The sequence below is a fragment of the Malaclemys terrapin genome, chromosome 18 (assembly GCF_027887155.1).
Source record: "Malaclemys terrapin pileata isolate rMalTer1 chromosome 18, rMalTer1.hap1, whole genome shotgun sequence".
NCBI lineage: Eukaryota > Metazoa > Chordata > Testudines > Emydidae > Malaclemys > Malaclemys terrapin.
In genome coordinates, this window is record NC_071522.1 from 17522398 (window position 1) to 17538123 (window position 15726).

Here is a 15726-nt window from a genome sequence, read left to right on the forward strand (position 1 = left end):
TAAATCCCAGATCTGATCGGCCCCACACCCAAACTTTGGGGAAGTGCTAATCCAAACTTTGTGGCAAGCCCATATCTCTATGATGGCCCAAGAGAAACCCCTGGATGCAAACCCCACCGAACATTCAGATCTGAATTCCTTCCCTCAGGCTGTTGTTTTGAGTTCGTGACTCACCCTTTGACCTCCCTGTGCAATGCTAATGCCAAGAAGGAACAGAACTGTAGAGGAGAGTGAATTATTGGGCTCTGGAGGGCAAGTGAGTTACCAGAGAGCTGCACCACCTGCTGTAATCATGAAGACCAAAAAAAACCCCACCCCAAAACCCACAGGAAAAAACATTATTTCCTCGTATACAGTTGCTTGGAGGAGCAATGTACAACAGGAAAGGGTCCCATGTACTTTCAGTAACCCACAGCAATCTACAAACTGACTTAGACCATGCATATTGATTTCACAACTTCCATTTTTTGTTAACGGGCAATTTCTGTTACCCTGGGATGATTTCAGCTTTCTGAAAAATTATATATGGCAACGTGCTGATCCTGCCAGCAGGTCTGCCCCAGTCAAAGCAATCAGACTAGTAACTCTTAGCACATTACATTGCACTCCGCATTGTCCAAACGCTTTGTAAGGGTTAACCCATCCTGCCTGTGTTGTGCTGCAGTTACTGTGCTGCCGGATAGCCTGGGTTGTATGCTTCCGTTACATACTCTCATATCCCCACCCCCAGACCATCTAAGGAGACACTGAGTGCACTATGCACGCAGAGGTGAGCATATAGGCAGAGCAAGTTTCCATCCCCTCTCTGAGAAGGAACCAGATGTGCAGAGGGAAACACTGGTAGATTTTTGTGCAAACAGAAGACTTGACCTCTTGTATCGAGGAGCTCCACCCACTACAGTCAGAAGCGACAGAGCCTGTGTTTGGTTTGGGATTAGGCATTTGCATAGAAGAGCTTTAGTCCTGCTGCATCAGCCATGGGGCTCAAGCTCGGGGAGAAAGCTGCTTCCTTCTTCTTTGAATATGACACCCCCCGGATGGTGCTGGTGAGGAACAAGAAAGTGGGACTCATCTTCCGGCTGATCCAGCTTGTGGTCCTTGGTTACATCATAGGGTAAGGTTTTTCTTGCTCATTACATAGCCTTTCACTTCAATGAAAAATTCCAAAAGGCAGCTCTTCTGAACTTTCCACATACTATACCTGCTGACCAGCCATTAAGCTCAACGCTAGCGTTGCCACACATTCAGTTCTTGGTTGGCTTGTCTACCTGAATTTCTGTTCGGCCCCCTTCTGGATGAGAAGTAAAGCTGAGGCCCTGCCGCTTATGATCCTTAGACACCCTGAGCAGGGGCATTCACTAGATTCTAATGTTGTGGGTAATTATATTTTGTCTCCTTAGTCTCCCAACAGTTTCACCTGCAAACAGTATTCACGTTGCCCTGAGCTCTTTGTTGAGCAGTGTTGTACTGCACTGTTAAATAGTTGCTGTGTTAAACCCCAGAGGTGGCTGCATGTCCGTGATGAGTGTAACAATCCCAGTATGTAAACATCGTAAATCGTGGTAAGCTCACTGGAGGAAAGGCCTTCTATAAGGGCCTGATCCAAAGCCTATTAAGTCATTGGTTCAGGCCCTCAATGCCTGCTGTTGTTACTATTTTCATGATATTAAAAGAAAGGCAGACAGGGACGGCTTAGTAATTTGTGAGCCCCAAGCAGCTGAAAGAGGGAGGAGGAGTGGAGGGGAATAAGGCCATACATTTCCTCCCTCTCTGCTCCTGTTTCCCAAGAGGGAGGCAAGGCCAGCCTATGGGTTAAAGAATGAGCAGGGGATACGGTGCTTCCAAAAGAGCAAGGCGCAAATGTCTGCTTTGCTTTGTTTGTGCTTAAGGCTGGGCCTGAAGGCAGCTAGAGCTCAGCAGAAACTGTTTTAAACGGGGGAGTAAATAAAGCAAACGTGTCTAAAGCTCCACACAAACTGAAAGGCATGTCCTGACCCTGGGTGTTTAGAGCTACAAAAGGAGCAGCAAGAGTTCATGTGCCCTGAATTGCCTGGGAAGTTTTCATCACAAGTTTGTTTCTAAAAACTGCTACTGAACTGGCCGCCCCCAGGCAGCCATCAAACTCTGTAGCGTGGCACTGGGTGTTTTTCAAAAAGGGGTCAGAATCTCTGCACCAGTGAGCCTAGCCACCTACTGAACAATCTCACCACAGAGCATGCACGTGATTCAGAGTGCACATGGGCCACCGCAGTCACTGAAATACACTAATGCAGGCAGTAAGGTCCCTGCACCAGCCTCCATCTCGGGGCAGGCCAGGTAAGGAGCATGGCAGATTCAGCACATCTGCTGCAGCCTCCCCTGGTGAGGCTGCTGTGGAGCATCCAGAGGAACTGCCCTTCTAGGATGGGAGCCTTGAAGGCGGGCTGCAGTGGTGGAATGGGAGTAGAAGGTCACCTCCTGCTCCCCTAGCTATTTGCACCTCTCTGTGCCAGTGGGGATGGATCTGGTGAGGTGTATTCAGTGATGGAATAATATTGATTTCCCCCACGTACGCTGAAGATGGGGAAAAGACCTAAAGATGAACCTCAATCCCTCTTAGGAAATACTTGCCAGAGGGCTTCTAGCTTCCCACAGCAGAAGGCTTGTGACCTCGCACGTCTAATGGCGTGAGATAGGACTGTGAGTGATGCTTGGCTTTGTTTAACTCTTTTAGATGTGCAATTAGTAGCATTTGCAGGAGGGGCAGCGAGTGCATACCCTTTATCCCCAAATAATCATTGCTTAGAGGCAGGGCAGCAGCCTCACAACAGGGGGATGATGGTGGTGAGAATAGTAATTGCTGCCATTGGGACAGTGCAGGCCCTGGATCTCCAAATTTGCTGTCTGGAAAGTGGCTGAAAAAAAACAACTTTCTATGAAAGAACAGAAATGACGTTTCACTGATTTTTTTTTTCGTCCTTCCCTGCCCCACTCTTTTCTGACCAGCCCCATCTTCAAATCTGAGCTGTAGGGCTATTACAGAATGGGATAGTTTCAGCCTCCATGTAGGGCTCAAGGGTGAACACAAACCAGAGGAGTCGGGGAGGGGAATACAGCCTGCAAAACATTGGAGAGAAACAGGCAGGAAAGCCTGTGCCATGACTCCAAAGCCAGAATCCAGAGGGTTTTTTTGTTTTTGTGTTTGTTTTAAACCTCAGCAGGTAGGTGCAATAAAGGCACGAACCATGATATGCTGGCAGCATAGGCAATAAAAATGGCTTCCAGGTGGGTAGAAAGGTAATTCTACCCCCCCCCACTTTTTTTATATTTTTTTTTAAGAAGGGTGAAACTTGTTTAACTCCAACATCAGGCCTGGGAGAAAAGCTCCTTCTCTGTGTGGGAGACTTTTGCTTGCAGACTGTGTTGGCTATCTCTGCCATGCCAGATTACATGTACTGTAGCCTCTAATGGCCACAAGTGCTTAGCATCTCAGCTGCACTATCTGTCTGAAAGAGTTTCTTCCCCTGTTTCCCCAACTTTCTGCAGATCATAACTATATTCTCCCTTAATGAACAAGCCTGAGGAAGTTAGACTTTTTTTTAATCTTTGAAAGCAAGTTTTCCAGGCAGGGTTATTTTTACATTTAATATGTAAATGAGCCCGGTTCTCTTGAAGAACAGTTTGTTGGGCGATTATTATGGCATTGGGTATCCTGCCTGCCTCTGGGAAGAAATGATATTGCAATGACACCAACTGCTGCATATTCTCAGAAATAGTGGTCATTGATTTGATAGCAAAGATAGAACCTTTGGTTTCCACTTGACCTAAAGGAGATTAGACCAAAGATTTCTAACCATCAGAGGAGTGAAGTTCTGGAACAGCCTTCCAAAGGGAGCAGTGGGGGCAAAAAAATTAACTGGCTTGAAGACTGAACTTGATAAGTTTATGGAGGGGATGGTATGATGGGACTGCCTATGGTGGCATGTAGCTGATGTGCGACTGTTAGCAGCAAATATCCCCAATGGCCAGTGACGGGATACTAGATGGGGAGGGCTCTGAGTTACTACAGAGAGTTCTTTCCTTGGCTGTTGGTCTTGCTGAAATGCTGAGGGTCTAACTGATTGCCATATTTGCGGTCAGGAAGGAATTTTCCCCCAGGTCAGATTGGCAGAGACTGTGGAGTTCTTGCCTTCCTCTGCAGCATGGGGCATGAGTCACTTGCAGGTTTAAAGTAGTGTACATGGTGAATTCTCTCTAGCTTGAAGTCTTTAAGTTGAGGACTTCAGTAACTCAGCCAGAGGTTATGGTTCTGTTACAGGAGTGTGTGGGTGAGGTTCTGTGGACTGTAGTGTGCAGGAGGTCAGACTAGATGACTATGGTGGTCCCATCTGGCCTTAAAGTCCCTGAGTCTATTAGTTTTCAGTAGCAACAGGGCTTGAACGTTCTCATGCTAGAAGCAAAGTTGGGGTTAGTCCACTGACAAAAACAGAGGCAACTTTATATCTCTGTAACTTCCTCTTCCTCTGTACCCTATTTTTATCTATGTGCATCCTAAAATAGTGTTATCAATGCACCCCAAGCACATGCAATCATTATTGCATGGGCCTGTGGGTTTTTCTAATCCGACAAGTTTACATGTAGAGACTTTTCCAACTATGGTGAGACTGTAATGCTATTTAATTTGTATTTTCCCTCCCGTTGTCCTACTGGGGTTTCTTTTACCAAGGAGAGGGTTCAGAAGGAAGTGAGCGTTAGCATACACCATGTGAAAAAATGATCATTTGTTTGTCTTGGTGTGTGCTGTGTACAGAATGCAGGTAGCAGATACGATGCATCCTGTTCCAGCCAGCCCCAGCAACAGTGAGGCTTAGCCAGCTAGATCTGAACCCAAATCCTCAATCTGAGCATCTCCAAATATTGAGGAAGTTGTTATAGTACAGTAGCATTAGGAGGCCCCAAGATCAGGGACCCATTGTTCTGGGTACTGTACACGCCTAGTAAGACAGTTCCTGCCCCAAGAAGCTTTCAGGAAGAACAACAACGATTAGGGGTATGGAACAGCTTCCATATGAAGAGAGATTGAAAAGTCTGGGACTGTGCAGCTTGGAAAAGAGATGACTAAAGGCAGATATGATAGAGGTCTATAAAATCATGATTGGTATGGAGAAAGTGAATAAGGATGTGTTATTTACCCCTTCACGTAGCAAGAACTAGGGCTCACCCATTGAAATTAATAAGCAGCAGGGATGCTGAGGAAAAGATGCAGACAATGCTCTATTCTCTGGTCTAGTCTGGGAACACACAGGAAAAAGTATCCGTTTCAGATCTTCAACTGGCTAATCCTATGCCAGAAACTAAAACGCAAATCTGGTTACCAGTAAGACTCTTCTTCCCACACTTCCAGTGGGTCCCAGCCATGCTAGAGAGTGATGCGCAGTTCTTCTACTACCGGGAGAATCTTGTAATATATATATTCACCAGTAAAATATGCAAGAACCACAAGTCTCAATTCCCTCTGGATTCCCAGCTGCTGCCTCTGCCAGGAAGGCTCATTTTCAAAATCAACCCCTTCCCCCCCCCCCCCACCATATACACACTTAGAAAAAGGTCTCTTAAATGGCCTTCCACAAGTAGTTCTACAGGCAGCAAGAACTGGGAGGCTCACTCATTTGCCTAGGATCCATCAGTTATTTGCCTAAGCTATGGTGGCAAGGTTAGGAAACCTGGGCTGGAGATTTTGGCACAACCAAGGCATTCTTGTTGTTCCCCTTCTGTTTGGCTACAGATGGCATTAGGTTCCTAGTCCAAGTCTACAACACCATCTCCTGAGGCAGTCAATGCTGGCTCTGAGCATCTACTGCCCTAGAAAAATTGCAAGACGGGCCCACAGTCACTTTCTCATCTAGCCCCCAGAAACATGCTGCAATGGGTCTAGGCAGCAGACAGGCATTAAAGCTGTTGCTGCACAGGTGATTACTAAACCTGGTAGGGCTGGCCCTGTATCCGAAGAAGTGGGCTGTAGTCCACGAAAGCTTATGCTCTAATAAATTTGTTAGTCTCTAAGGTGCCACAAGTACTCCTGTTCTTCTTCCTGTAGAAGCGTTGCTTTCTGTGACTCAGTAGGCAGAGAGCATCATTTTAGCCCTATTAGAGAGACAACGTGGGTGAGGTAATAGCTTTTATTTATTGGACCTACTTCTGTTGGTGAGAGAAACAAGCTTGCGAGCCACACAGAGCTCTTCTTCAGGTCTGGGGAATATCCTTTGTCACTGTGGGAATGTTACCTTTCTGTTAATGAGGGGCAAGTATTGCAGACCTGCCGAATGCTCTGGGGCTATGGGTATTGCAATGTCTCTCTAGGTACCAGGGCCATCTCTTCTTTTGTCAAATGCATTTGCTTTTTATTTCAATAGGGAATGCGTTACATGTGAGAGCAATGGGAACTGCTGAAATCCCTCAGCTTTCCCAGCCACGTTGCTCCCTGCAGCGTCCGGCAATGGAGGAGCCAGCTGCATGGCTAAGAGGGCAGTTCAGTCTCTGTGCTCATTAAGGCCCCGGGTGCCCTCAACTCCCAGTGAAGTCAATGGGAGTTGAAGGTGCACAACACCTTGCTGGAGGCTCTCACAGAAGCAGGCCCTTTGTTCTTGGCTTTTTTGCTAAAAACTTGGTGCTCTTCAGCCTGCTATGGCTGTAGTTTTAAGATGGGAAAAAGGAAACACTGGTGATGCATGTGAATTTTTGCTTCGGCATCTGTCTGCAAGGAGCTGGGCTGAGGCTGATACCACTGTCTTGTTGGGTGGAGGCCACTCAACAGTCTTTTAGTCACTGCTGGTGTAACATCCCTCTCCTGGGCGGGTCGTCGGCAGCAGGGATTGAACCTGGGATCTCAGTATCGAAAACCATGAGTCTCTATTTCCTGATATAGAAGATCCATGTTTGTAGCAGGCTCATCAACCTCTATATACAGCCCAGCCACCACTACAGAGGGACATAGCGCCACACTCAGTGGATGTAGGTTAAATGGATTAGGGTTGGATTTGAAGTGGCATCCTAGGGGCATTATATTTCATTTCCACTCCCCTAAACTACCATGCAGTTCTTCCCTCATCAAGAGCAATGCTCAGGGTGCCCACAAATGGAAGGGATGAAATCCATCCATTATTAACACCACACGCTAATTAGCTGAGCGCAGCCTCTGACATCGCCACATGGTGAAGGCAGCACAGGACAATTACAGGCACCCGCCGCAGCTAATGACCAATGTTCATCACCACTGCCTCTATGCTCTCCTAGAAAACACCCCCAGCAGAGCACTCACTTTGCATACCAGAGCGAATGGGATCCATGCCCACATTCTGCAGGGGATGAAAACCAGATCTCTCCTTTTTTAGTCTGACCGAGTCTTATGTGGATGACTCCACGAAGTCTTGGATTTCAACCCAAAATGGTCACCTGGCCTTGTTTACAATTTCTCACAGAGTTAATTAAGACAGTTTGTTCATGTAATAGGTTAATTAATGTTAAAATCTGGCCATATTGAAAGTATTAATGACCATATAAAATGTGATGAACCATTCATAAAGTAATCTGTAAACTAATATTTAGACAACTAACTAACATAACTTACTGCCGCTATCCTCAGCTTGCCAGCTGTCACCTGAGACCATGTGTTGGCTAATTATTAACCTGAGTTACACCAGCCATACATTGCACTGTGGGACAGGGCGATGTTTAGACCATTAAATGTTGCTCTGATTTAATTTCATCTGACAGAGGGTTCCTTCACACTCTTGATCATGAGGTCAAATTCAGATTAAGAGCAGGGAAATTCAAGCAGATCCCCTCCTCCCCCCACACAGATTACATTGTGGCTAACTGCCTGCAAACTCAACCCATGCCATCAGCAAAAGCTGCCAAATTCACATAGGTAAAGAACATGCATTTTAGTTTGAAGATCGCTTTTTTTAATGGAACTATCACACGTTTTGTGCCTTTGTTGAAATCTGGAGACATTGACATTAATTTAAGAGGGGGAGGGGGTCGTGTTAGCAAGTGGTTAGAAAAGAGAACTATAAGTTAGGACTTTCAGGACTGTGGGTTCTATTTCTGACTTTCCCACTGGCTGCCTTAGATTTTTCAATTCCTAATTTTATAATCTTTGAAAAGGGAGAGGAGATATTTCCCCACTTTGTGGTGGTGTAGTAAGGCTGAATGAGTTGTTTCTGTAGAGTACTTTGAGGCCTATAAATGGAAGAGATTGAAAGGCCTTCAAGATACGGATTCTGATTTAGATCTATTCCTGCAACCCTTCTTCATGCAAATATCCTCAGTGGAATCAGTAGTCTTGTTGTGTGAGCGAGACTTCCAAGATCTGCAACACGTTCATATAGCCCCTGCAAGTTTGTGAGACTTGGCTGAAAAGTCTCTCACAACAACCTTCCTTGAAGGTATTTTAGGTGTTTGTGGTTCTGGTCCACAGTCTGACCAGGACTTGCGGGGTTGTGCAAAAAGGAATGGTAGATTTTTTTTTTTTTTTTTTTAAACACCAAAGTTTGGTTTGGGTTAGGTTCAAATTTTGAGTCGGTTTTTCTTTCGGGGTGGTTTCTGTTTGAACTGAACCAATTCCTGTTCCCACTAGGAATTTCAAAATATATTTCAAGATATTTTGCACAGAAATAACTCAGTAATAATGCTTTTCAAATCTACCTATAGCTCCTTCCATCTACAATTTCAAGTACTTTACCAACATGGCTGAGTTAAGACTCACAACACTCCTGTGAGATGGGTAAGTTTTGTTACCCTGGTTTTGTAGATGTGGAAATTGAAACCTGTAGACTCAGTTAAGGATCAAATTTTCTAGCATGGCCTCTACTTCTGAGTGCCTCAGAAAGTGTCCAACTTCAAAAGCCACATGAGTCTGATTTTCAGAGGGGCTAGCGACATCACAGACCTAGTGTTGGGGATGTTCAGCACCTCTGGAAGTCAGGCCTTTGGCTTCTAAAGTGGGAGACCCAAAGAAACCAGGCCATGCTTGAAAACATAGGCATCTCAGTTAAGCCCAAGGTCACATAAGGAGTCAGTGGCAGAATGAGGAACAGAACCAGGTCCCCAAACACAGTGCTGTTCTTCAACCACTGCACTGTGCTTCCTCCTTCTGGAATATCTGTGCTTTTCCCATTCTGCAAATGGAGCCCATTCTATGTCTACTCCGTCCTGGTAACTAGACAAAAAAACAGATACCCCACTGTATTCTTAATGAATGTGATGTTCTGTAACTCATCTGAATGACTTTGTTTGCCTAGGTGGGTTTTCCTCTATGAGAAGGGTTATCAGTCACAGGACGGCATCATCAGCTCGGTCTCGGTGAAGCTCAAAGGTTTAACTGTTACTAACATTAGCGGGATGGGCCCACACGTCTGGGATGTGGCCGACTATGTTTTCCCACCTCAGGTAAGGAGGAGGGAGGGCTTTTTTCTAATCACTGTTCTTTATTGGCACCTTGCGGAGGAGAGGGAACCAACAAATGACTCTTCAGCCCTACAGCCTTCTCTGTGAATTGGCAGCATGTGCTGGGCTACCACTGGCTGAAAGGGCGTCCGTTTGGCAACACACTCAGGGCCTTATTTCTAGAGGTCCTGAGCATCTGCCACTTCCCTTACAGTCAATAGGAACTGAAGGTGAAGCACCTCTGAAAAAAAAATCAGACTATAGGTTACCGTCAGCTCATGACTAGTTACTATTTATTAGGGGCTCCTTGTCCCCTCTCCAAAGCAGGGGGTCCAAACTGCTGATGAGGCTCTGAGGGAGGCGCAGCAGCCCAAAATGATGTATCCCCAGGAAAAAGAACTTCACAGATAATCATTACTGGACCCATTGTCCCTCGTCTCCTTATTTGGCTGGGTGATATTTTATCTCCATTTCCTCCTACTGCTCCCCCTTGTAGCATCTCTGCTATCCACGGGAGAGACTGCCTGCCTCTCACGAGCAACCATCTGGTTAAGTCTTTAAAGTAGCAGTGTTGGTAAGAGGGTTAAGGATGAGTCTGCCTAAGGGAGGAAGGATGGGCAGCCTGACAACCTCTGCCAGTACGTGCTCTAGGTGGGGTTGTTTACCTCCTGGGCCATGGTCAGATGAAGGTTTTTGCATAACAGTAACACCTTCCACCCAGTAACTACCACCCCATCATGATGACTCACTTGAAAATAAGTTTCCACCTTTGACTTGATCGCATTCCTCTTTGTAGGGGGACAGTTCATTTGTGGTGATGACGAACGTCATTATCACCCCCGGACAGAAGCAGGATATTTGCCCTGAGGTAAATAGAATTGTTTTATAATTGCAGGGATTTTCTTTTTTTTAATTTAGGTTTATTAGGGATGGGTGAAAACATTCAGGGGAGAAAAATCAGGAGTCTTCCTCTCCCCCCACCCCAAATATTTGCCTAAAATTCCAGCCAATCCCCCAAATGAAAGAACTTGTAGAGGATTTACCCAAACTCAATCACACCTCAGTGTTTGAGTCCAAGTTTTGTAGAAGCTTTAGGTCACTTCTTATTGTACCACACTATATTAATCCATCATGTATCCTCATCATCCATCATTTCACAGATGGGGAAACTGAGGCACAGAAGGGGACGAGATTTGCTCAAGGTTGCAGAACTGGAAACAGCTGCTCTCCTGACTCCCAGTCTACTGGCCCATCCACTGAACCAATGATGAGACATTGGAACTGTCTCGCTTTGGCTGGTTATTTCAATAAGAAACCTGGAGTCACAAGTTTCCTCTATGCCTAGTGATAGGCAAATCAGTTCACAAAAAATTCCTCCCTAATGGATAAGAGACAGTCTCTAAACTAGAGCAGGCCAGGGTGGAATTTTTCCCTGTAGTAGCAAAGTCCCATCTCTTCGGGGGTAACACAGCTCACTATTTTCCCACCAATTTGCTAGTAGCAAGCTTCTGATCTTTAGCTTTATGGATATTAAGCTTCTTGGCAAAGAAATATGCTGTTTATAATGCAAGGGAAAGCTACAGTTAATGTGTTGGATACACTGTACTACAGTTGCCTTCCATAATAAAACATCCCTAGTACTGACACTCATTAGCAAATCTATTTTCAGCCTCCCCCATCCTCCCCACAGCAAACATGTAGCTGTTGATAACTCTTGTTACATGATTTCCAGAGAATTTGCATTTGCTCAGTGGAGACATCGCCATGAAGGACAGCTTCCCTGTATTTGGTGTCAGAAGGATTTGTCACGTCTCAGAAGTCCAAAAGGGTTGCAAGGAAACCTTGCATTGCAGTACATGGTCTTCTGCAGCTACCTGCACTCAGTCACCTCCGCTCAATCTCCACAGTCTGCAGAGATTTCTAACGCCATTTAAAGGATTTGGATGCTCAAGTCCCCATTCATTTTTAAATGGAAATTTGAGCATGCAAGTCCCCTTGAACACCATTGAGAATCCAGCCAACATATATAACCAGGACCAGTACAGGGCCTTTGGGAGGGTTGGATTATCTACTACAGTTGGTTAGCTGGCTGGAGTTTACCCCCTGCCTCCTTTGTACTTTACTCCTGAGGGCATTCTGTGCCAAAAAATTAAACATTTTAAAATTGTGCAAAATTCTGCAAATTGTATTTGACAAATAAATGTGGAGGCCCCAGCATGGCATTGGGGAGCATAGGCCACTGGCTGCACAGAGGTGGAAGATCACTGTATAGCTCCCCCCGGGATCACATACTCAGCAGTGAGGCTGCACCCAACCCTGACACAGCGCAAGGACCAGGCCTGCCCCAGAAACACCCCAGCCCTGCCCTTTTGTGCCAGGTGTGGGCACCAGGCTCAGCAAGGCAGGATCCAAATATGGAGGAGCTTAGTGTCAGGGGATCCAGGTGTGGGTTGAGAGGGTTCTATGTGGGGCAATCTGGGTGTGGGCGGCTCAGTGGGGGACCTGGGTGCGGGGGGATCTGGATGCACAGGGGCTTGTTGGGGGGTTCTGGGTGCAACGGTAATGGGACTCTGCAGGGGGGATCCAGGGGAAGGAGGCTGGGGCTCAGCACGGGAGTCTGGGTGTGGGGGGATAGAGCTCAGCAGGGGGGTCTGGGTGTGGAGGGCTTAGTTGAGGATCCAGATGCTGGGGAGTGAGGCTCTGGGGTGGGGATCCATGTGTAGCTGGTTGGAGCTTGGTAGGGTGGTGATCAGTGTGTGAGTGGCTCGTCGGGATGATGCAGGGAAGTGGGGCTTGTTGGGGGGGGTTCTGAGTGCAGGGGAGGGGGTGAGGCTCAGCAGGAGGGTCTGGGTATGAGGGGGTGTGGGTGCACGGGGGTTGGGCGGATAGGGGAGCAGCTCCCTGTGCAGGGATCCCTCCCCCTGTGGTTGAGGAGCAATGGGTGCAGGAAGCGTGCAGGGGGGTGGGGGAGGAGTTTGCAGATCTTCCTACAGCTGGGGGAGAAATCTGGGGGTGGGTCTAACCTGGCCCCGGATGTCTTACAGGGGAAGAGGAAGTCCCAACCTCCCCAGCCCAGCCGGGACTAGCAGCTGAGCCTAGCGCAGGATAGGAACCACCAGCTGGGTCTTCTCCAGTCCCGCCTCCTGCCCCACAGTGATTTACCTCTCTGCCGGCTGCCCTGGGCACCCGAAACATACTGCTGGGGAAGGTTACATGACCACTCTTGTGGCTTCTCTTTGCTTCCCCATCAGAAAGTCATTTTTTCTGCGGGCAAGCAAAGAAATCTGTGGGGGACATAAATTCTGCACATGCGCAGTGATACAGAATTCCCCCAGGAGTAGTACTTGTATTCACAAGATGCTATCTCTAGTGAGGCAGGGGATGGGACTGCAGTATCTTCTTCGGCCCAACAGTGAAGACAATCAGATTCCCTAAGGATTTTCCACTCTTATATTCTGGGAATCACCACATAGAAAATCTGCCTCCCGTAGGGCACAATTCCCAATCCAGTTTAGGGCTTCTCTTCACTGCAGAGTTGCCTTGCGTTATAAATCCAGTGTTGCCCCAATTCATGTCCTGTCCACACACAAAGCCCCTTGAGTGTGGTGGTGCTTTTAACTTGAGTTGGCTGGCCCAGCAGGTAGTACAGGGTACAGCTCAAATGAGCACAATTTGCCAGCTGCTAATCCAATCACTCAATGCGGCTCCAGTGTTATTTTGCAATGTAGCTGCTTTCACTAGAGCTAGGCTAGTTTGAGCAGTGATAACTCGAGTTACTCTGCATTAAAGCCACAGCTTGAGGGCTTGTCTATGAGGAACATTATGTGCAGCAAGCTATATGCTGTAGATTCACACCCTGGCTTGCTGTGCAGAAATATCCCATGTAGACAAGCCCTTAGTCTAAAGACAACTGAAATTGAAGAGGGCTTTCCCATGCACAGTACAGAGAGGGATTGCTAGACACCTGACTCCCAGCCACTGAGAGATGTCTGCTTTCTTTCTCATCACAGCTGCCAGATGCAGGACGATGCAATAATGACAGTGATTGTATCCAAGGGAAGTACAGTCGCCAGGGGCAAGGTAAGAAGGAAGGCATTAAGACTGTGAGCTCTTCAGGACAGGGACTTTGTCTTTCATTGTCTCTGAAGCCCCTAATGTGCTTTTGGTGCTATATGAATAACAGGCTGCCTGCAATTCTTAGTCTAGACGGTACAATGAGAGGCATATTGGAAATGCAGAGATTGGATTAGACAGGTTGTTTTGTTACTTTCTCACAGTGCAAGGAAGGTGGCAGTATTTCAGCCTGTCAGCAGAGATGGGTTGAACCCATTTGGAAAAGGTCAGATACATGTGAACCATGAAAAGATTCTCTCTTGTTCCCACTCTTTGGAAAAAGGGTCAACCACTCCCACGATTACATCCACACCTGCCTGTGCACTCCACAGCAGTGCCTCATTGGCAGCAGAAACTCAGGTTGAATGCCAGCGTTGCTAACTTCCTTCTCAGGGTTTTTTTTTTCCAATCTTAAGGACATGAAGATAATTTCATGAAGCAGGTTGGTAGGAAAATGGCTTACTAAGGTAGAAACAGGATTGTAATGGGGCATGCTGGTCATTCTATCTCCTAATATATATCCCTCCAAGATCTCTTGGACACTATTTAATTATATACTTTAATTTCCAAGGGGTTTTTTAAGCAGCTGCACCTAAAAGGCAATAAACATGGAGAAGCTGACAAGGGAATCTGAGTGACCCTAGTAAGGTCTCTCCAGACAACTCTCATATTCCGTGCCTGAATGATCAGAATCTACCAGAGAGTGGTGATTAACTGGTTACTTTTTGGGGTCACTGTTCCATAGTTGCAGTCTGTGCATTTTTAAGTTACTTAGGCAAACCTGGAAACTTGTGGGGGAGAGATCCAGGGGTGACGATGTGGGGACACTGTCTGTACAACATCTGAATTCTGGCTGATATAGCAATTTTCATAGTGACAACTTCAATGTATCATTGAATACCTCTATGTGTACATGGACCCCATCCTTGCTGACAAGGGTTATCTCCCTCCCAGGGATGACGGGGGTCATTATAACACAACCACTGACCATTCAGATGGAAGCACCTTGGACAATATGTTAACTGGCTCTTCTGGGCTTGAGCTTTCTCCTACTCCTCTGCAGAAGGGGAGGGAGAGCAGAAAATCCCCAAATGCAGGACAAAAAACCCCAGGTGTTCATGCTAGTCTTTAACAACCACAGAGGTTGAGTGAATACAGGAAAGATACATTGAGATAGCCAGAGAAAGCCATACAGGAAGTTTTAGACAGGAAAGGGGGAGGAGACGGGCATCCCCTCATGGGGGAGGGGAGTAGTGATGGTGGTTTAGCTGCAGGATTAACCAACATCAGAAAACAGAAAGCTGACATGGCAGAGAGGTGAAGACAAACAATGCACAGCAGGAGAGAGACCTGGATACCCCCAGAGTATTCTCATCCCAACCCAAAGAATACTCTGGAGTGATGAGGAAACTGAGGCAGGGAAATGCCTGTAGGTTTTATTGTTTTTGTATAGATCTGGGTATTTCTCATGCTATTAAATGTAAAGCACAATAGTGTGTTATAAACTTGCAGAGAGTATGTCTGTGTTGTATGTGCTACACCTGTCACGTGCCCTTGAAAAGTTAACCTGTGAACCCAGAGCATCCACACTGCTGGGGTTTTGGGAAAGGGTGTGGTTAAGGATGGGAAGTCTGAAGGGTCAATATTAGTTCCTGGGCCAGGCAGTTGGACTATGGGATCTCAAGCAGATCCTCTGTCTCACACCCCTACCAAGAGTGTGCCTAGAGACTCCAAGCCAGAGACACAGCCTGTTCAGATTCTGGAGCATTTCAGCTCACAGGATTCAGTGGTTGGGTCCTTCACAGCAGTGTGGTAAATGTCTAGGAGAAACCACTCAACTAGATCTCTGACAACAGGTGCTGCTAAAAACTGAGCAAATATCTGGACTCACAAGGAACAGGATCTCCTGATCCTCAAATCCTTACTGCTTCCTAACAATCAAAGTAAACTATTTGCTGGAGTGGTCAGGGGGAGTCAGAACTCTTGGCATCTGTTTGTGGCTTTGCCATGGACTCACATTCTTTGGCCATACCCAACTCCCTTAGCCCCAGTCTGCTGGGTGAAATTCACCCCTGTGCAGAAGGCACAAGACCTATTTTGCTGGTTTAAAGTGTTGCATCGACCCTGTGCTGACCCTCTGCACAAGGGTGAATCTGACCCACATATGAAGATAGTGTTATTGTCCCC

The 15726-nt window shown here is 46.7% G+C and overlaps 1 protein-coding gene across 1 annotated transcript in view; it reads left to right on the plus strand.

Moving 5' to 3' along the window:
- Window positions 1-813: 813 nt before the first annotated feature.
- P2RX1 (purinergic receptor P2X 1) overlaps window positions 814-15726 on the plus strand; it is a 32477-nt gene continuing 17564 nt past the window's right edge. Inside the window, exons 1-4 of the mRNA XM_054008648.1 lie at window positions 814-1114; window positions 9282-9429; window positions 10223-10294; window positions 13437-13506. Coding sequence (XP_053864623.1) covers window positions 978-1114; window positions 9282-9429; window positions 10223-10294; window positions 13437-13506 — 427 coding nt within the window. The 5' untranslated portion in view covers window positions 814-977. The remainder of the gene's footprint in view (window positions 1115-9281; window positions 9430-10222; window positions 10295-13436; window positions 13507-15726) is intronic.